At 38.4% G+C, this 22,254-nt stretch overlaps 1 protein-coding gene across 1 annotated transcript in view; it reads left to right on the forward strand.

Moving 5' to 3' along the window:
• Positions 1 to 22,254, forward strand: part of igf2bp2a (insulin-like growth factor 2 mRNA binding protein 2a) — a 71,019-nt gene that overhangs the window by 35,912 nt on the left and 12,853 nt on the right. Inside the window, exons 5-14 of the mRNA XM_084122482.1 lie at positions 5,614 to 5,677; positions 6,420 to 6,707; positions 8,056 to 8,190; positions 8,282 to 8,404; positions 11,850 to 11,985; positions 12,974 to 13,108; positions 16,754 to 16,822; positions 18,418 to 18,534; positions 19,499 to 19,573; positions 20,462 to 20,593. Coding sequence (XP_083978608.1) covers positions 5,614 to 5,677; positions 6,420 to 6,707; positions 8,056 to 8,190; positions 8,282 to 8,404; positions 11,850 to 11,985; positions 12,974 to 13,108; positions 16,754 to 16,822; positions 18,418 to 18,534; positions 19,499 to 19,573; positions 20,462 to 20,593 — 1,274 coding nt within the window. The remainder of the gene's footprint in view (positions 1 to 5,613; positions 5,678 to 6,419; positions 6,708 to 8,055; positions 8,191 to 8,281; positions 8,405 to 11,849; positions 11,986 to 12,973; positions 13,109 to 16,753; positions 16,823 to 18,417; positions 18,535 to 19,498; positions 19,574 to 20,461; positions 20,594 to 22,254) is intronic.

Here is a 22,254-nt window from a genome sequence, read left to right on the forward strand (position 1 = left end):
GTCATGTTGGAAGACCCAGCCTCGACCCATCTTCAATGCTCTAACTGAGGGAAGGAGGTTGTTCCACAAAATCTCGCAATACATGGCCCCGATCCTCTCCTTAATACAGTGCAGTCGCCCTGTCCCATGTGCAGAAAAACACCCCCAAAGCATGATGCTACCACCCCCATGCTTCACAGTAGGGATGGTGTTCTTGGGATGGTACTCATCATTCTTCTTCCTCCAAACACGTTTAGTGGAATTATGACCAAAAAGTTCTATTTTGGTCTCATCTGACCACATGATTTTCTCCCATGACTCCTCTGGATCATCCAAATGGTCATTGGCAAACTTAAGACGGGCCTTGACATGTGCTGGTTTAAGCAGGGGAACCTTCCCTGCCATGCATGATTTCAAACCATGACGTCTTAGTCTATTACCAACAGTAACCTTGGAAACGGTGGTCCCAGCTCTTTTCAGGTCATTGACCAGCTCCTCCCGTGTAGTTCTGGGCTGATTTCTCACCTTTCTTAGGATCATTGAGACCCCACGAGGTGAGATCTTGCATGGAGCCCCAGTCCGAGGGAGATTGACAGTCATGTTTAGCTTCTTCCATTTTCTAATGATTGCTCCAACAGTGGACCTTTTTTCACCAAGCTGCTTGGCAATTTCCCCGTAGCCCTTTCCAGCCTTGTGGAGGTGTACAATTTTGTCTCTAGTGTCTTTGGACAGCTCTTTGGTCTTGGCCATGTTAGTAGTTGGATTCTTAATGATTGTATGGGGTGGACAGGTGTCTTTATGCAGCTAACGACCTCAAACAGGTGCATCTAATTTAGGATAATAAATGGAGTGGAGGTGGACATTTTAAAGGCAGACTAACAGGTCTTTGAGGGTCAGAATTCTAGCTGATAGACAGGTGTTCAAATACTTATTTGCAGCTGTATCATACAAATAAATAGTTAAAAAATCATATATTGTGATTTCTGGATTTTTTTTTTTAGATTGTCTCTCACAGTGGACATGCACCTACGATGACAATTTCAGACCCCTCCATGATTTCCAAGTGGGAGAACTTGCAAAATAGCAGGGTGTTCAAATACTTATTTTCCTCACTGTATATATATATGTGTAGTCTTTTCTATTGGGGACTTTGTCAAATAGCACATTTGCTAATGTACCCGTTTGTGGATGAATTTAAATTGCTAACAGACTATGGACTACAGAGACAATGTGTGCATTTAGATCACACATTATCCAAACTTAAATCCCATCAACACATGCTGCCAGTGGAGACGTCTCAGTTGTGAGGTTCTGTAAATGTCTTTCCCAAAAGAGAGGGGGGAGGAGGGGGGGGGGGGGGGGGTTGCTCCTGAGACTGAGTGTGAATGAGAGGAAGTCTCAGACAGACAGTGCATGAGAGAGGGATGAACACTATGGCTGAAATGAGCAGTGTGATGGCGCAGCAGTGTGTGGATTGAAGTGGGAGAGTGTGGCGAGGCTCCAGCTGTAATGTGTGTGTTTTCAGCAGAGGTGTCAAGTAACGAAGTACAAATACTTTGTTACATTACTTAAGTAGAAATTTTGGGTATCTATACTTTACTGGAGTAATTAATTTTCAGACGACTTTTTACTTCTACTCCTTACATTTTCACGCAATTATCTGTACTTTCTACTCCTTACATTTTAAAAATAGCCTCGTTACTCCTAGTTCATTTTGGCTTGTTTTCATTCCGGCTTGTTGTCGTTAAAAAAAAAATTGGCCAATTACACAAACGGTTAATAGATCTGAGTCCCGTCTCCTGAACACACATCGCTAAACTGATTGGCTTTGTGTTTTCTTTCTAACTTGTTAGAGGCTGTAGTCTGTAGGCTGTAGTCACATTTGGTTGTGCGAAGCGCCAAAACTCCTCCAAGTCCCAAGGAAACCTAGATGCGGTAAGCGAGAGAGAAATCAACAGTTCTGTGCTCAAGAATATGGGGCAAATCGCGTCAAATATTGATTTGGGGACAGACGTTTTTACACTATAATGACAATTGTAACATAACACTAACATAATCGTTAGTGTGTGTGTGTGAGAAAGAGGCATGTAAAAATGCAGACAGTTTTCTGTGATAGGTAAGGTTAGTCTATAGGGGGGTAGAATACACAGTTTGTTTGTACAGTATAAAAATCATTATGTCTATGGAAAGTCCCCATAAAACATGAAAAAATAACATTGCTTGGTCTGTTGAAGGCTGGTCTTGTTGAAACGATCAACAAGACCAGCCTTCAACAGACCAAGCAATTTCAGTGCTCTTAGGACACTGAAAACATGGCTCAGAGCAATGGTCACAAGTGACACTTGACAGTATTGCTGTGTGTCGTGTCCAACAGGACAAACTGGACAGTATTGATGTGAAACATATGCCAACAGTTAATTTCTGTTAAATGATTAGTTCACTTTGTTAAAAATGAAAATTCTGTCATCATTTACTCACTCTCAAGTTGTTTCAAACCAGTTTCTTTCCTCTGCTGAACACAAAAGAAGATATTTTGAAGAATGTCGATAACCAGACAGTTGATGGTAGCCATTGACTTTCTTTGTATTTTTTTTTCTTACTATGGAAGTCAATGGGGTCCATCCACTGTCTGGTTATCGACAATATTCAAAAAATCTTCTTTTGTGTTCAGCAGAACAAAGAAATTCATACAGGATTGAAACAGTTTTAGGGTGAGTAAATGATTTTCAGTTTTAGGTGAACTATATCCCTTTAATGAAAGATGCAGACATGTGTTTGGCTTCTTCAAAAAGCAAGGAACAACACAGTATTGCACTATTGCATTGCACTATGAGCGGAGTAAAGTTAAGTCTCTGTTAAACTGCCACCATGTCTTTATTAGTTATTTGTAACATTACAGAATTAAATAATTTACTTATTGTTAAGGTCAATATAGACTTAAAACAGTATTACATTACACTATTAATTTCCTGATTCCTCCGCTTATTTAGCTTATTTATTTAGAAAATTAATGTTCTATGGGCATATATACGGCTGAAACAGGTAGCCTAGTGCATCATCCCAAATTTTTCAACATCAACATTTTAATATAATTAGTCAATTATGGCCTTTAGAAATGTGTTTTTCTGAGGAGCTGGGGTAGTGCACTATATAGGCCCCTGTGGTGCGGCCTAAGCTTTTGTCCTTAATGGCATTTTTTTCCTTACATTACTTTTACTTTTATACTTTAAGTAGTTTTGAAACCAGTACTTTTATACTTTTACTTGAGTAAAAAGCTTGAGTTGATACTTCAACTTCTACAGAAGTCTTTTTAAAACCTTGTATCTATACTTCTACTTGAGTAATGAATGTGAATACTTTTGACACCTCTGGTTTTCAGGGAGGAGCAGCATGGTAGTAGGGAGGTAAATGTAGGCGCCTGTGGTCTCTCTCTCTCTCTCTCTCTCTCTCTCTCTCTCTCTCTCTCTCTCTCTCTCTCTCTCTCTCTCTCTCTCTCTCTGTCTCTCTCTCTCTCTCTCTCTCTCTCTCAGCTGAGACCGATTGCGTTCACACCTGGTTTTAACATGCGTCTCCTGTGACCTCTTGTAATTCATGACACACATCACTTACTTTATCAGTGTGTTAACTTAATGTTGGTACAGTGGTGCTTTACATGATCTGTCATATTATGTTGATATCAGATGCAGACACCTGTCCAAATGCAAAGGGCTCTCAGAAGTTTCTGTTCACTTCAAATGTTCACTGAGCAATGTTTTGGACTCTGTTTACACCTTTTATGTAGTTCATGATCAAGACAATATCTCTCTCATCTTAGGAAATGTGTCAGTGATATCCAGAATGAGAGTCCACAATAAAGAAAAGAGAAATATTTTTAAAATCTAGTTTAAAACACATGTCCAGAGTTCTTAGAAATGCACTCTTTGTATTTATGTTGGTTTCAATAGTTTTGAATGGTTTTCAAGTTAAAGTTTATATTTATATTATATTTTAATGACTGTCATGGGGTGTAACAGTCAAGTACAAATCTTATCCTAAAACATTGAATACATGTGAATGACATTTTTACTAAAATCTTTAATTACTAATTCAAAAATAATATTATGTTTTTGGGGATATGTTACAACTGAACTAATTTTGCCTAGTAAAAAGTTAAATGATCTGAGAGTTTGTCATATTTTATATAATAATCAAATATTAATAAGCAGTAAATATCAGGAGAGTTTATCCTTCTTATATCTTATACTCTATGCCCTTAAAAAATATAAAAATTAATTTCTAAGTCAGAAATTAAAAATGCTTGTAATAGAAGAGGTATATTCAAGCTATTCTATTTTTTTTCCAGTATTTTTGAATGTCAATAGATCTAAAATAATGATTTTGTCATTATCCTAAATAATAATTGTAACTCCAGCATTGTTTAGAAAAGGAAATCTCATCTTATAAAATGAATATGATGTCGGCATAACATGGGGACACATAGTTCTCGTCATTCTTTCTCAGGGCCCATTGATGTGTCTTCATTCGTGACACTCATTGGTTCTGAGATTGATCGCTTGAGCTCTATTATAGTGAGGCTTTGTGGTTCTCTTCATGTGTGAAGCTCTGGATTTCTGCCCAGCCAGCCCACTTCCTTCAGACAGACTGTCTAGTTCTCTAGACACACAACTCCATCTAATCAATAAAGAGGCAGGCTTTCCTCTTAAAAATACCATACACATACACATACACATACACATTGTCTCTGCAGTGGCTTCTGTCTGTAATTATTGCAATGACCTAAGAAGAATTCTTGTAATGTGGAACAGCTTTCATTTAGTCCCATTTCACAGTCTTCAGAAAGTATAATACAGCTTGACCTTTTAACACAGCGTTTCTCAACTGGTGGGTCGCAGAGTGTGCAGTCAAAGAAACAACAACATGTTTTTCCTGAATCAAGACTTAAGATTTCATTTTGGCGATTTTTGCCTTTATTATGATAAGATAGTATTGTGTGGACAGGAAGTGAGGTGGGAGAGAGAGAGGGACGGGATTGGGAAAGGTCAGTGAGCCGGGACCTCGCGGTGTGCGCTTTATATCACTTCACTGTATATAAAGAGCAAAAGAAATTACGAGCATGCAATGTCGTAGTTACGTTGTCAATTAGTAAGTCATGAAATTACCAGAAAGTACCAGTCAATTACATAACTTGTACTTAGTGTGTTAGCTGGGAAGGATTTGCATGCAGGTATGATGCTCATTCTATTCATCAGGATCATAAGGTCCTGACTGAGTTGTACGTGCTATAGTTGGCAGTTGAACGTGTATAGCAGCATACACTCTTGAAGTGTAGGGTCTTGCCCTCATTGTGTCTGTATTTAGATGATGCACAGAGCTTTGATCCATGGACGTCAGGGTTGCTTTGTGCTTCTCTTGTGAAGTACACATGTGGCCATGGCACAGTAATCCTCATTTAATATGCAGACAGACACACACAAGTGGCTCTTCACAGCACTAATGTAAAACTGCATTTGTTTGTGTGTATGCATCTCATACAAAAGCTTGCAGTCTCATATGCTTATGGATATGACCGAGCTCTTTGTTTCTAAATATTGACTTCTCACTCCCTCTCTCACCTGATTTCATTTCTTTTTGCAGTTAACACTGATACAGAAACAGCAGTGGTGAATGTGACGTACTCAACAAAAGAGGAGGCTAAAATGTAAGAATTTAAGAATAAAGTTTTCTAGTTCTTTATTTATTATTGATAGGGATATGACCAAAATCATATGTAAGAGCATAAATAAATTTATCATGGTAATGGTATGTCAAAAACCTTATGTTGTAATATTTGCTAATTTTGTTTAATAATATTTAAATATGAAATATTTTTAATATAAAATATTTATAATTGTATAAATTTCAAGCTTAAACACATATTAATGTCATCTTAATTTAATGGACATATTTAAGGAACGTAAAGTACTCAGCAAAATAACTATATCCTCATAACATACACCACCATTGTGATATAAAATTACTCAAAATTAAATATTTAGTCACATTAATGGTGTATATATAAACTTTTTTCCTAAAAAAAAGTTATCCCAAAATGTTTTATATATTACATAATCAATTAATTTTGTGGCATTTATACTAAAATTAAAGAGACTTCATCTGTTTTCTTTTGTTTGTTTGTTTTTTGCGAAAAAACTGCTATACATTATGTAACATGAGTTTAAAACACTCAAAATTGTGATTATAAATGATGAGCCATTTTTGAAATAGCAGCTAAATATACATGCATATCAGCTGATATTGATGCAGTGAAGTTGTCTGCATTGAACCTCATCTTCTGCAGAACCTCCACTGGTTGACACAACTGTCACTGGGTATTTACTATCACACTGCCAGCCAGCCCTGATTTACACTGTCATTGTATTCCACTCTGTCCTTGTCTTCAGCGCTGTAGAGAAGTTAACAGGACAGACGTTTGAGGATTACTCCTTTAAAGTGTCTTATATTTTGGATATGGATGCTGCTCCACCACTGCCTGCAACCCGGAATCGCCGGGGTGGAAGGACATCACGAGAACAGGACTCCCAGCCCGGGACCTCTGGAGGCTCCCTGGGGCTCCGACAGAAACAGCCAGACTTCCCCCTGCGCATGCTGGTGCCCACACAGTTTGTGGGAGCCATCATTGGCAAGGAGGGTCTCACAATCAAAAACATCACCAAACAGACACAGTCTAAGTGAGTGTGATGTAATTGATGTGGTTAATAAGAGTTCATTTTGTGGACCTCAATTAAGATAAATACAATTATTATTTTTATAATTATATAATACATTTATTAATTACACTACCGTTCACAAGTTTGGGTTCGGTACTATTGTTTTTTTATATATACAGTATATTTTTGATAGGAGCCTCCAAGGCTGCATTTATTTGACCTAAAACAGTGAAAAATTTTACAATTTAATTGAACTGTTTTTTATTTTAAAGTGTAATTTATTCCTGTGATGGCAAATGAATTTTCAGCATCATTACTCTAGTCTTTAGTGTCACATGATCCTTCAGAAATCATTCTAATATGCTGGTTTGCCGCTAAAGAAGCATTTCTTATTATCCATGTTGAAAACCGTTTTGCTGCTTAATATTTTTGTGGATTTTTTTTTTCCAGGAATGTTTGGTGAATATTAAGTTAAAAAGAACTTAATTTATAAAGTTACAAAAGATTTCTATTTCAAATAAATGCTGTTACTCTCACATTTGTGAGCATCAGTTTAATGCTTCTTGGATTTATAAAAGTATTTGGGCCAAATTTACTAAACAGGGCAATTAGCATGAGAGCGCAATTACATAAAAGCGCTGATGGGAGTGGAAAGTTCTGCGCGTGATCTACTTATGACACACAAATTACAGAACACAGACGCAGCTGGATCATTTCCCTAATGACTAACGCAATTTACCAAGAGCAGCTCAAATTAGCGTAGAGTCGCAAACAAGCAAGTACTATGAAGTACTACGGGTGAAGTACTAACAACACGGGTGCAAAATGGGTTAAGACATGCTTTTTTTGAGCGATAGAAAATGTTGCAAATACCAGTAAATTGACTAGCGTAAACCTTAGTAAATCACCTTGCGTGATTCATTTAAATACTCTCCTCTCATAAATTTTGTGTCTGAAAGGGAAACTCCTACAAATGCATATACGATACGCAAAAATGACTGTCCACGCCTTTTTAGCGACATTTTTTCACTGCTTGTCTTTAGTAAATCCTGACAGTATTATTTTTTTAACGCCAAAAGTGTTTGCGCTGGCGCAAGCTGTTAGTAAATCTAGCCCTTAATTTTTTTCAAACTGTACATAGAATTGCTTAAATACAAATTTACATAATATATGATATGTGTACTATCCATTGATAAGATCATCGGTATATTTTGGACATGAAATATCCTGAAAATGTCACATTTATTAATCAAATCTGGCTGTGACCATCAATTCACATTGATTATAAATACCTGCTTGATTTACAGTGACAACTTTTCACAAAGCTTAGTTTGATCGCTGCTAAACGGTCACGTTCCCGTCCTGTTAGGGTGGACATCCATCGTAAGGAGAACGCGGGAGCGGCAGAGAAGCCCATCACCATCCACTCAACTCCTGAGGGCTGCTCCGCCGCGTGCCGTATGATCATGGACATCATGCAGAAAGAGGCTGATGACACAAAAGTGTAAGTCTGATTCTTCCGAAGCCTGTTTTTATTTTGCGGTGTTCTTTAAATGCATCTATGTAATTGTTAACTTGTGTTTTTGCTTCTGTAGAACTGAGGATATTCCTATGAAGATCCTGGCCCACAACAGTCTGGTTGGAAGACTGATCGGGAAGGAGGGCAGAAACCTGAAGAAGATTGAAGAAGAGACCGAGACCAAGATAACCATCTCCTCGTGAGTGTCTGTTACGTTTGATGGCTTTCAGCAGGTGAAAACAATGGAAGCTCATAATTATTTTGCTTTTGTGGCTGATATTTTTAAATCTAGTATGTTTTGTCTTTTTAAATTAAAGCTGTAGCTCTTGTTTTGATAGGTAATGCTGTTTTGTTGTCAAGATATTTATCATAACATGACCTGAACATGTGATGTGACCTTGTAATGGGCTGCTGAGTGCTAGGATGTGGTGCAGAGCATCAGTGCACAGGTGGTTTTAAGTATTTCCCAGAAATAAGATCGCTTAGGAAGTGAGTCACCCAATTAAACCCTAACCAGCACTCATGACGTCATTGCTTAGCTGTCCCTCTAAAAACAGCCTTATTTACTAATGCTCATCAATACAGATTCAAATAACTTGCTCTCTACATAGAGTCCCACTTCCTTCCAGGTGGAATCAGAGAAGAATGCAATAGAATATTCAGCACAAGAACAACACAGCAACGATACAGTGCAAACATCTATGCATTGTGACATGACATCAAATTCTATGACATGGCGCAGATCTCTCATATTCTGTGCTCCAGTTAACTCATGCTTTATGGTTAGAGTCCTTACCATATTTTGAAGATGTGGTTGTTGTGCTTACATTGTGCATTCAGCGAGATCAGACGTTATACCTCTGTATAATAAATTATACACAATCAATTGAAATTAAATGGAAAATGTAATAATATTAATAATAATATTTTTTTAAATAAGCAGCAACTTACTTTTTTAAGTAGCAGGGTAAAATTTTGTTTCTTTTTATGTTGCTATTGACATGATGTTGATACGGTAATAATAATGATAATAATAAATATTATTAGAAGTTTAATATTTCCCCATTTTTTAAATCAAGTAGTGGGTCACCAAACAATGAACTCTGGAAACACAGGGCTTAGATAACATGGAGAGCTAATAAGATAATTAAAAGATCAGGTGAACAGAATCATTAATCAAAGACACTGGGAAACTAGGTCAAATGACAGGACATGCAGGCAAACAGGAACAAAATCAAAACACATCCTCGCGCAGTAAAAAGGTCCATCTGAGGAGGAGGAGGAGGAGGAGGAGGAGGAGGAGGGGGGGCTCTGGTGGAGGACGTGGAGCTGGAGAGGGGTGTAAACAAACAGAGACAGTCAATATAGTCCATGGGGGAGTGGAAGGGTGGGAGGAGCCAGGAGCAGGAGTAGCCAGGCATGGACCCAGGAAACAGCCAGCACAATGATCCAATGCGGAGTCACAGGAGAGAGGAGCCATGGTGGAGGCCTGGGAGGAGGAACCAGTGATGCAAGCTCCTGTGACAGAGCCGGTTGTGGTGGAGACCTAGATGGAGCCGAGGAGACACGGAGTCAGGGTGACACCGCAGGTCTGGAGGGCCAAGGTGGAGCTGACGGCTCATGGGAGCGAGCAGAGGCAGGGACCCCGAAACCGCAGTGGAGCCGGAGCGCTCGAGGACAATGGCGGAGTCGTTAAACAGTCGTTGACCGGACACCAGGGAACTGAAAAGACTGCAACTAAATACAAAGCAAATGAGGGTAATGATGATTAACATCTGTGCTGATCAAATCAATCTCCATGACAACTAAAGAGTGGCGGGAAACTGAACAAAGAAACACGTGACTGAAAATAAACCAAAAGTCCATGAAAACAGAAACTAACTGAATATAACTGTGATAGTACAGCCCCCACCGGGAAGGCGGCAGTGAAGGGATGGTGACAGGAAATGGCGACGAATGAATGGTGATGTGTGGAAGACAACGATCCCCTGGCGGCGATGATGGTGATAGGTCAATGGTGCGGACCCAGAGCCTGGCAGTGACGACAGCCCACTGTGGAGTCGAGGAAGGGAGGACAACATCTGGGGGACGGAGACCCTCCCCAGAGACCCTCGCTCAGGCGAGGCTGGTGTTTGCACGACCTGAGGCTTCAAGTCACAGTAAGGTGTATCCAGAGAAGTCGAAGGGCTGCAAGTATCCAGCAGAAGCGGGGCTGGAGGACTGGCTGAGCTCTGCGGTGATAGTGATAACAGGAAACTTGACGGGATCAATGTAGGTAAGACACAGTCCATTCAATTCTCAATGCTGTCTTTAAACAGCAATGATAAAGAAAAAACAGATAAATTACAGTCCATAACGATCTCAATGTCTTTAGGCAGCGATGATGTAGAGTACAATACCGGGTGGGATAGGTTTGGAAGCAATACCTCCGTACTAAGAACGATCAGGCAGTCCTCAGAGTCCACTTTTCCTGGCATTCCCTTAGCCGCTGGTGTTGGGGCTCACACCCCTGGTCAGACTCACTCTGGGGCTCCTGTTCTGGGTTGATGGTCAGCGCTGTCCTCCTTTCCTCCGGCTCTGGCTCACTCACCACGGTAGATCTCCGTCTGCGGGGGGCTCACACAAATTCTCCGCGGTCGAAGGTGGTGAATCGGACCGTGGTTCCTGCTGTGTTCCGGATCGGGAGTAGACACTCTCCAGGTCTACTGGATGGTGGTAATATGCCCCGATCCAGAACAATGACTTAAGGGTTTCGTTGTCGCAAGGGCAGGTGATGGCAAGACGACAAAAGTCACTGAAAAGTCCAAAAAATGAAGGCTTCGGCAGGCTAAAGCAGTGAATTGAGCTACATAGTCCATATTTAGTTGTGGTCTGGTCATCTGTTACACAAGGTTGAAGGAAGAACAAGAAGATGACGATGATCAAGTTTCAAAACTCTTTAATAATCCACTTAATGGGTAATACAAACAGACAGGCGACCATAACACAACCTCTAACATAGACGTGACCGGACACCAGGGAACTGAAAAGACTGCAACTAAATACAAAGTAAATGAGGGTAATGATGATGAACACGTGACTGAAAATAAACCAAAAGTCCATGAAAACAGAAACTAACTGAGCATAACTGTGACATGAGCAATATATTTTTACAGCATTTATTAACCTTTGTAAATGTTAATGATTAAAAATACAATTGTTCATTGTTTGTTTTTCAGTTCATTAACTAATGTTAAGATACGATTTAATTCTAAAAATGTATTAGTAAATGCAGAAATTAAGATTAAGAAATGCTTTAGAAGTATTTTTCATTGTTAGTTCATATTAAATAATGTAGTTTACTAATGGTAACAAATGAAACCTTATTGTAAAATGTTACCATAATAATAATAATAATAATAATAATAATAATAATAATAGAAAAGATATTGACACATTCAGACTGAAGTAATATTTTTTTAAACATTCTAATATTAATCAATAGAAATATGGTCACATCATATGCACAATATAATAATTAATCATTAAAAATGCCCTCAATTCAAACACTGCTCCAATCTGACAGGAGGAATTTGTGTGTTTCTTAAATATGTACCAGTAATTTTACTCTGCTTTTTCTCTTTCTTGGTCCATTCTTCCCACAGTTTACAGGATTTAACTATTTATAATCCAGAGAGAACCATTATAGTGAAAGGGAGTATCGAGGCCTGTTGTAGGGCTGAAGTGGAGATCACGAGGAAGCTGAGGGAAGCCTATGAGAATGACATTGCTGCTATTAACGTAAGTGTTTGCGGTGTTGATGACAGCATTTTCACACTTCATTTTAATCCACTGTCTTTGTTGTTGTAATCAATATGACATTTTTCAGATTTAACTTAAAGAAACTGATATGTTCTGTTCTACATAAAAATGCTGTTTATAATGTGTCAAACATGGTCAGCCTTGAGTCAGAGTCCTGTAGACAACAAGGCTTTTAGACTGTTTGCTTGTATTCAGTTATTGACTGTGTTTATAGGAAACAGCCTTGAGTCAGTTCATCCCCTGCCGTGCATAAGAACGCATCCTGTCAACAGCCATTCACGCAGACATGCACGCACATGTACACCATTCTCCCTGTTTACACACATGACGTCACTGCCTGTGCCTGAGGGAGGTGAAGCCATAGACAGAGCAAATACTGTAACAATAGCATCATCGTTCTAGTTTACACCGTCGCATTATCCGAGGATTCCTTTCATCTTTAGTGAGTCATTTATTTTGCGGTAGAGGCCTATATCAACTACACAGATCAAATTAATGCAGTTTCATTTATAGTCACACATTAGTCAGTCCTCAGTCAGGCATACGGTAAATTATTCATGCTTGGATCAAGTGTTTTTGCGACAGTTTTATGTGTTACTGTCTGTTAGTTGAAACGTGTAAACTTAATTCCGTTTTGAATGAAAGAGGCACAGCAGATGAATCAGACAGAAAATGAAAAATCAAGTATATCTTTGTCAAGACTAAACAGCATACAAACTTATCTAAAAGCGCTTACCACATAAAATGATGCACCGGGTCGATGGAGCCACCTAGCGTGACAGGAACGATATTACAAGATGTTATAACAAATATTCACACTGTTAAGACTGTTCATACAGCTCAGAAATACATGGAAACTGAGAAATCTAATCTCAAATTAGAGTTATTATCAAGACAAACATGATAGCTTGTGTTCATGAACTGAGTAATCATTTATAATCCATTATGTTATTTCTCTGTCTTGCAGCAACAAACCAACCTTATCCCCGGGTTAAGCCTGAGTGCACTGGGCATCTTTTCAACCGGTCTGTCAGTATTGCCACCAGCTGCTGGGCCCAGAGGCGTCCCACCCATACCCCCAACTGGCTACAACCCTTTTCTTGTGAGTGCAAACAAACCACAGTTTTATAACTACAACATATTTGGATGTTTCAGCCTCAGGAATGCGTTACATTTAGCTTGGCAAAATTCAGATTTTAACAATTGGACTCACACCACAGAATGTTCAAAATTAAATTTGAATGGGAATAACAAGAAAAATGTACTGAATTGTAATTCACAGAAATGCAATGTAGCCACACAAGGAATTTCATTATTCCAACACGCATTTTGTAACAAAATTTAAATAATTATATCATTAATTTGTACTAATTATTTAAGTAATTAGACACTCATTAAGTTAAATTATCAAAATGGATCAAACATCAAAACAGATTTTAAATCAATACAAATTTGTGTAGTTACACTTTAAAACAGTTGTTATACATCTCATGAATTTCTGGAAATACCCTTATGTTGTGTATAATAACATTTTTAATGGGGAATTTATACTGAAAAATTGCATTTTTAAAAACTATCCTTGCAGAAACAATGAATTTCAGTCCATTAACATTCTCAAATTTTAAGGACTACATCATGTTTTCTACCTCAGTTCAATTTCAGCAATTAAATGGGACTTTAAACAGAATTCTAATCTAAATGGTGAACTATCCTGACATTTAGCCTCCCGATCACATTGTACACATCGTCTCTTTCTCAGTGAGTACTCACCTTAGAACGCATCTACTCATTGTTGAGTTGTGTAATCCTTCCGTTCGGTTAGCGTGCTGCAGGATTCCCTTTTATATTTAGTGATGAGTCAGACAGGACAGCTTATGGCTCACGGATGAACTAATGAAGGTAGAATGAGTCTGTGGGTGTGTGAGAAGGCACTCATTGAATGAGTGTTAGCTGGTTTTTATCATCCTCAGTAGGATTGTAAAACTTGATTATTACAACAGTTTTTTTTTTTTGGTGCAGTTCTTTGCTTACGGTAAATCAAGCTCTCTACATAATATTACAAACTTTGGCATTTACTGTCAATAAGTAACAAAGCTTGCTTGCAAACTGTTGTTGAAAATCAAATGCTAGTAGAATGCTAGTATCCTCATCAGCCAGCTAGTTACTGGTTATGCTAGTAAGCCAGCTGGTCAGCCAGCTTCTCTTAAACCTTCATTACCAACTGAAATTAAAATGGAAATGTAAAATATTAACAAAACATCTCATTCAAAATTAGATATTAATGAAAACTATAAGAGTATTTTAATGATACAAAAAAAATATAAAATACTAAATACAGTGGGCTCCACAAATATTAGCACCCTTGGTAAATATGAGAAAAACTGACTATGAAAATTAGTTTTTGCAATTTCTCCTCTTAGTCTTTTATTCAATGTAATATTTTAATTAAAGATTAAGAAAACAATGTTGTAAGAAAACAATTCTTATCATAAAATAGATTTTTCCACAATTATTGGCACCCCTTCATTTAATACTTTGTGCAGCCTCCCTTTGCCAAGATAACAGCTCTGGATCTTTTCCTATAATGCTTAATAAGGTTGATGAACATATGACGAGAGATCTGAGACCATTCCTCCATACAGAATCTCTCCAGATCCTTCAGAATCAGAGGTCCATGCTTGTGGACTCTTTTCTTCAGCTCATCCCACAGGTTTTTTATGGGGTTTGGATTTGAGTTGTGCTGTGGATCATGCTGGAAGATCCAACCACAGCCCAGTTTAAGCTTCTTGACAGGGTCGATAAGGTGTTGATTTAATATCTGCTGGTACTTGATGGAGTTTATGATACCGTGTATCCTAACAAGTTGTCCAGGGTCTTTGGAACGAAATTAGCATTAAAGATTCCCCACTATACTTCACAGTGGGGATGAGGTACTTTTATAAATGGCTATGCTTCTGTCTATGTCAAACCCACTTCTAGTGTTTTTTATTTTATTTTAACCTCCCCAAACAAGTTGTGGTTAAAGGGTTAGTTCACCCAAAAATGAAAATTCTGTCAGTAATTACTCACCCTCATGTTGTTCCAACCGCGTAAGACCTTCGTTCATCTTCGGAACACAAATTAAGATATTTTTGATGAAATCTGAGTGCTGGATCACTTCTCCATAGGCTGCTAGGTGACCGAAGCTTGCTGGCCCAGAAAAGTTATTAAAGAGATCGTTAATATAGTCCAAGTGACTACAGTGGCTCAATCTTAAGTATATCAAGCGACGAGAATACTTTTTGTGCGCAAAAACAAACAAAACTAACGACTTTATTCCACTATTCATTTCCTTCTCTCTGGGCCTCTAGTTGGTTCACGTAGTGTTTTTGCGCAGCGCGTCTGTGTTACACGTCACCACGTAGGCTCACTATTGGCCGACGCTGGTCATGTGTGTGATGCGTGTTGACGTGCAACACAGACGCGCAGCGCATAAACACTACGAGGCCCAGAGAGAAGGAAATGAATAGTGGAATAAAGTCGTTATTTTTGTTTGTTTTTGCGCACAAAAAGTATTCTCGTCGCTTGATATACTTAAGATTGAGCCACTGTAGTCACTTGGACTATATTAACGATCTCTTTAATAACTTTTCTGGGCCAGCAAGTTTCGGTCACCTAGCAGCCTATGGAGAAGTGATCCAGCACTCAGATTTCATCAAAAATATCTTAATTTATGTTCCGAAGATGAACGAAGGTCTTACGCGGTTGGAACAACATGAGGGTGAGTAATTACTGACAGAATTTTCATTTTTGGGTGAACTAACCCTTTAAATAGGTGAGGTCTGATCATAGTTTTGAAGACTTTCTGACCCCAAGACTCAACTAGAAATTCTCCAAATCTTTACAATTTGTTACAAAACCTCTTCTAGGTAGATTGTTACCATCACCAGTTGATTTAAACTTCTTAATTATTGCCCAGATAGTGACAATTGAGTATTCTTATAACAATTAAACTGTTATGTTATAGCCATTTCATGAATTGTGCAGCTCAACAACCTTCTTGTCACACATCATTACTGTATTCTCAGGTCTTTCCCTTTGTGATGGATGACTATAGGAATTTGGCCTGTGTGTCACGTCATATTTAGAGCCAAGTGAAACAGGAAGTCATGATGACTTATCATTTAAGTGTTCCTGATCACTGAGGTGAACTTCAGTTAGATTCTTACTCATTAGTTAGGGGTGCCAATTGTGGTATACATACATTTCAGAAAACAAATATGGTAAGACTTTTTTTCTTTCAACTATTTGACTTTAATTAAAGGTTAGGTTTTTGTGAAAATCTTGAATGAAAGACCAAGAGGAGAAATTGCAAAAACAAACTTTCACAGTCAGTTTTGCTTATTTTGACCAAGGGTGCCAATATTTGTGAAGGTCACTGTAGGTTGCAGCTATTAAAAGGGCCAATGTCTTTTTTAAAGATATAACTTATAAATGTATCATTCAAAGTATGGCTGGTGAATTTTCTTTTGTTTATTAATCATTCAGGTTTCTGAATGAGTGTTAGCAGTTCTTTTTTTTCCAGTTTGTTTGCATGACAATTCATGGTAATCTAATCATGTAAAGTTGAGAGCAACAAAAAAAACTTACTAAGAGTGACTTATTAACTTCTTAGTATTTCAGTATTTACATGTGTAATAAAGGAGAGCCAGTGAAATATTCTTGAGATATAAACCATTTGTAAATTGACCCATCTCATCCGTTCCAGGGTCACTCATCACAGCTGGGTGGGCTGTACGGTGTTCCGCCTGCTAGTGCCGTCTCTCACCAGCACACAGTGAGTACTGGAACTGAAACTGTCCCGTAAAAAAGATGCTTCTAGATTATAATTGGTGGATGGTGTTACAGCCACAAAAAAATACTGCCAACCAATTTTGTTTTTATAATTGCATATATTGATACTGTATCTAGAGAGTGGGGTGGCCAATATAGTGCTGATATATAATGCAGATATATATTGCATTTTATGTGCAATACAATTTAATGATGGCAAATATGATGTCCCCAAAATGATTTAAATTATCATTTAAATAAACACCTATCAATATATACTCAAAATTCTCCAAAATGCTTAAACACAGAAAATGTTTCCTATCCATTGACAGTGTGTTAGTAGATTCATTAACTGACACAAAATGGAGTGACTAAATCTGTTAGTGAACCAATTGAACAATGGACAGAGTTATCAGCTTTACTGTGATCCAGTTCAACAGCAATGTCTCATGTCATTTGAATAAATAACTTGGTAGTTATTCACCAGATAACAACCTCTTTCTCCATCCGACAGTACTAAGCACCACAAGCTAATGCTGTTAACTTATGAATGAAAAATCTCTGAGACCTCTTCAATGTATCACTGTAACCCATGCTGAGAGTCTGAACAAAGAGTCATCGGTTTCCTACGGTTCACACTGGGGTGCCAGGCAGGTCAGGTCCTTTAGGCCATGTTTACACCTGGTATTAAGATGCGTTTTGGTTGATCGGATCACAAGTAGACGAGGGACACTCTCCCATTTACACCCGGTGTTTTAATCCATCTTTTTTGTCCACTTTCACCACTTCTGTCCTGATTTCTTCTAGGAGAGGGTCTATGGGCGGGTAAATATATGGGTTTTTTTCAGATCTTTCGATCTAATGGACGAAATTAGCTCACGCAATTTATATTTGAACGCGGCCAGAGACGACAGAAAAACAAACGGAGAGCAGCTTCCGTTTCTGCACTGACAATCGCAAGACCATGCTGAACGCGGTGAGTGTGTGTTAGTAATCAGGAATGTCGAGAGAACATTGCTTGGTACGTTTTTCGTCATCAAACTGAAGTTAGGTCTTCAGGCGACAAAGTTTGAATCCTGTCTGTCTGGCTAGTGCTCTTCCCATAATGTTTATGCATCAGGTCAGTAGGCGGAGAGTAGGTGGTCTTTTGTGGCTGTTCGACCACAAGAGTGTTTACTCTACTCAATCCGGTCAAATGCTTTTTCGACTACCTCTGGAAGTGGTCGAAAGTGAACAAGCTCAAAATGTTTTAGACCCTGTTTACACCTATATTTAGAGTTGTCCACTTGTGATCCGATCGACCAAAACACATCTTAATTCCAGGTGTAAAAAGGGCCTTAGAAACAGATACGTGGTTTGTGTTCTCACTTTCGTGATAAATGGAGAATTCAGAGCTCAACCTCCAGCCTGTGCTGAACTGAGCAGTATCAGGTACAGTTCAGTAACTATGGAGTAAACAGACACATGGACATTTTTACGAACCACTTTTGTAAAAGGATCACATCCTCGGGTGGATTTTAGAGGAATCCCTGATTTACAGCATCAAATTGAATTAGAGGTGTAATATTTTGCATGTTTCTTCTGCCCTCTCCACTGCAGGCTCCTGAACAGGAGGTGGTCTACCTCTTTATCCCAACTCAGGCTGTCGGTGCTATTATTGGCAAGAAGGGTCAACATATTAAACAACTGGCACGATTCGCAGGAGCCTCTATTAAGGTAGGAGTTCCTGCCTACTAAAATGCCTGCGCTGTCAAGTCACATCTGTAAAATGAAGGTTCCTTGTATGTTTTTGTTACGCAAAGCACAATTATCCATCTAGTTTTCTGTGTCCCATTGCTGAGATCCTTGATTTGAATCTAACAAGATTTGGCCTAGTGCCTAGTGTGGGTGAGCCAATCATCTGTAACCTCCTCACTGTTGATTCAGCCAGTCCTGTAGGTTGCTGGGTAATCAGTAGGGTTCCGCAACCCATATTTCAGTATGTGTTTGTGCCTCGGTTCATTTCATGTCGAATGGCATGTAAACTATTACACTACCGTTCTAAAGTTTGGGGTTGGTAAGATTTAAAAAAAAAAAGTTTGAAAGAAGTCTCTTATGCTCACCAAGGCTGCATTAATTTGATCAACAATACTTACAGTAATTCTTAATATCATTGAAACAGTGTACACTGTACACTGTCAGTGACCTTTGACAGTAGCAACAGAACTGTTTATAGATGTTTCCTATATATTTCAATAAATGCTGACTTTTCACAAAGTGTGAATTGTTGTAATTTTACAGTGTGGTGCATTTTACTGCAGCATATGGTTTAATGACATCAAATATTTTACCAAACTGAATTCTTGACCACAGAGTCATAATACAAACTGAGCATGGATAAATTGAAACTGTTATACCTCTATTAATCTGGAAAAGATCCCTCTGGTGGTTGTGTGATGTGAATTCAAGAGAGAGCTGAATGAATGGTTCACACTCCAGATGTAGCTCTAGAAATAAAAGGAATATGTCAACAGCATTTGTGGCAAGTTGTTGATTATCTCAGAAAATAGTGTTAGTTCATATCTTGAATTCATATCTTGAACAAAAACGTGTGTACAGAAATACACTCATAGTGGAACTCTCCTCTGAGCTCATCTGTTGAAGGTATGTTGTTCTTGTTCCTGTTGTTGTTCATGTTCAGATCGCACCTGCAGAGAGTCCTGACGTCACTCAGAGGATGGTCATCATCACTGGCCCACCAGAAGCTCAGTTTAAGGTAAAGGAATATAATACACACTTAAAAACCAATGGAATGAATGAATGATTGAAAATAGGGATGTTAACTGATGACCGTTTGACCGATGGTTGACCGTATCAACGTTAACCGATCAAAGTTGTCGGTAGTCGGTTAAAAAAAAAAAGTGATCTCTAAATTAGGCTATTATAGACAGTGGACTAAACGCTACTACAGTTAGCCATCTCATTCCAAGATATTTTTGTGTGAAGTGAACAAATACCTCACACTCAATTTTTCATAACTCGCCTGTTTGTACTTAATAAACCAATAAAAACATTTGGCGCGAGGTCACAGCGTTTGGGTTCGCGCTCACAAGGTTTGCGAAAAGTAAAGGCTACAGGCTAAAACACTCGAGGTTAGAGCCAGGGCAGACGACAGGATGAAGCGTGCAAAGAAAAGTAGTGTGTGGGACCATTTCACCAAAAAGAATGACACAGATGTAAGTTGCAACTTGTGTGATACAGTGCTTAAATACAGTAGTAGCACATCATCTATGATGTATCACCTGAAAACGCAACACCTGATGATCATCATCTTTCTTTATTATTGTTAGCACTACCTCAAACTAAAGCGGCGTCTCTTCGGAGCTGTCATTTTCTTAAATGAGCCGTGGCAATGTTTCAAATGAGCTACTAACGCTAGACAAACGCCTTTATTCTCAACGCGATCACCTTGTACCCAAACCATTTTGAAACTAAGGAGTCATTTGTCCTCCGAATTTTTTTAGGTTTCGCCATCCCTAATTGAAAATGTGAGTTTTGTCCCAAAAGTATATGATGGTTGATAAGAAAATGTAAAGGCCTTTAGCACTGTTGTATCTTATCATGCCCCTGAAAAATTAACAGTGTCTTTGCTTCTGAATTTCAGGCCCAGGGCAGGATATTTGGGAAGCTGAAAGAAGAGAATTTCTTTACTGCAAAAGAGGAAGTGAAGCTGGAGACACATATAAAAGTGCCCTCTTCAGCAGCTGGGAGGGTCATTGGGAAAGGCGGCAAAACGGTGAGAATACAGTGAAATATAAAGGTATTAAGTAAGATCAGAAACTTTCAGTGATGCGCCATACATAACATAGTAGGACTCCTTCATGTATCAGGATTGTGTTCTGTTCAGTGTGTTTTAGATCTGTTTTCCTGTGACCTAGTTTCTCAGTCTGTGTCAGTTTCATTCTGTTCACCTGGGGCCGGTTGTATAAATATAAATAGCCCTTATGTTGACTGTGTCTTAAATACTAGTATGACCAACAAGTGTTGAGTCAACGGGCAATCAGTCTTACTTTATAGTATCAAATTAGACCAATCTAAGTTTTTATATAACTGTTGCGGCAAACCTCCCGTCACCCCGCATTCCCTCATTAGTACCAGGTGAAACTAATCTGCAATCCGTTGCGTGTGCCCAGGCCGGATAAGGCAACGCACCGTTGCTATTGTTTGTGTGCACCGGGAGCTGACGCTACGGCAGACAGCAGCGCTGGTTCGAGTATTAGAGCTTGATGTCTGTTTTAAACACTGTGCGGGATCGGGTACTCACCAAAGAACTCTGAAGTGACAGCCGGTAAGCTCTGAAGCTCTGCTGGTTAAGAACATATTACTTTGTTTGTCATGCTTGCTAGTTGCTGTTACCAGCATGTGAATATAGTGTTCAATGGTGTTCTGTAAATCGCGCCATTGTTCTTAAGTAGCGTATTTTTAACTTATAAGGTGTTTATTGGTGTAGTGTGTTGAAATATGCCTACTCGTATATAAGTTTATACTTCGTTTAACAATTTTTTAACAGAGTTTTTAACATTTATTTAAATTTAATTTACTTAGTTTGCCTAATTTGCTTGGTTTAATTTGGTAACTCATGATTTGGACAGCTGTTTAAATACTTCAAATACTATGAAATATACTGCTTAAAACCTGTTTGATATAAATTTGACTATATAATTAAATATAGATTGTTTAATTATTAAAATAGCAATTCATTTATAAATATGGTTAAAAGCCAGTCAATTAAACTATACAGATGTGTAAAAGCTATTAAAATGCATTTATTTTGTACTTTAAATGTAAAATAATTTATTGTTATTGGGCTGTATAATACCTACCAGCTTTAACTGAATGTGTAATATTTACCAACTCAGACCTATGTGAAATATATTTTAGGCTTGGTGAAATATTCATGTTTTAAATGGTTCATTAACTTAAGGTACTGATGTATTTGATGTAGTTCTGTGCAAAAGTTCAAATTAAGTCATGTTAAACCTGCCAATTTATGCACTTTATTGGGTTTGCTGGTGATTAACACTGTATGTATGTATGTATGTTTATTTCTTTAAAGGTTTTTCACCTACATGAATGCTATAATAAATAAATGGATGGAAATAATTCACAAGGCCTAATCATTGAGTGGAATCCAGTTTACATCTTCAAATAGTGAGAACCTATCTTTTTCAAGTGTGGGAAAGCGCACAGTTAGAAAAGACACTTGACAGTGAAAAACCGCAGCGAGGATTGGAGGACCTTGAAACTCACCTGGAGGCCTGGAAGAAGAAAGGTAGACTGCCGTGGTGTCATCCCAAAGAGTGCATTATTATTCCGTTGTTCCAACCAGAGGGTATGGCGGAGACAAAGTCGTTGGAGCAGCTTAGAGCTGAAAGAACCAGCGCAAAAAGACTCTTT

This window comes from Abramis brama (genome assembly GCF_963993115.1).
Source record: "Abramis brama genome assembly, chromosome: 8".
Taxonomy (NCBI): Eukaryota; Metazoa; Chordata; class Actinopteri; order Cypriniformes; family Leuciscidae; genus Abramis; species Abramis brama.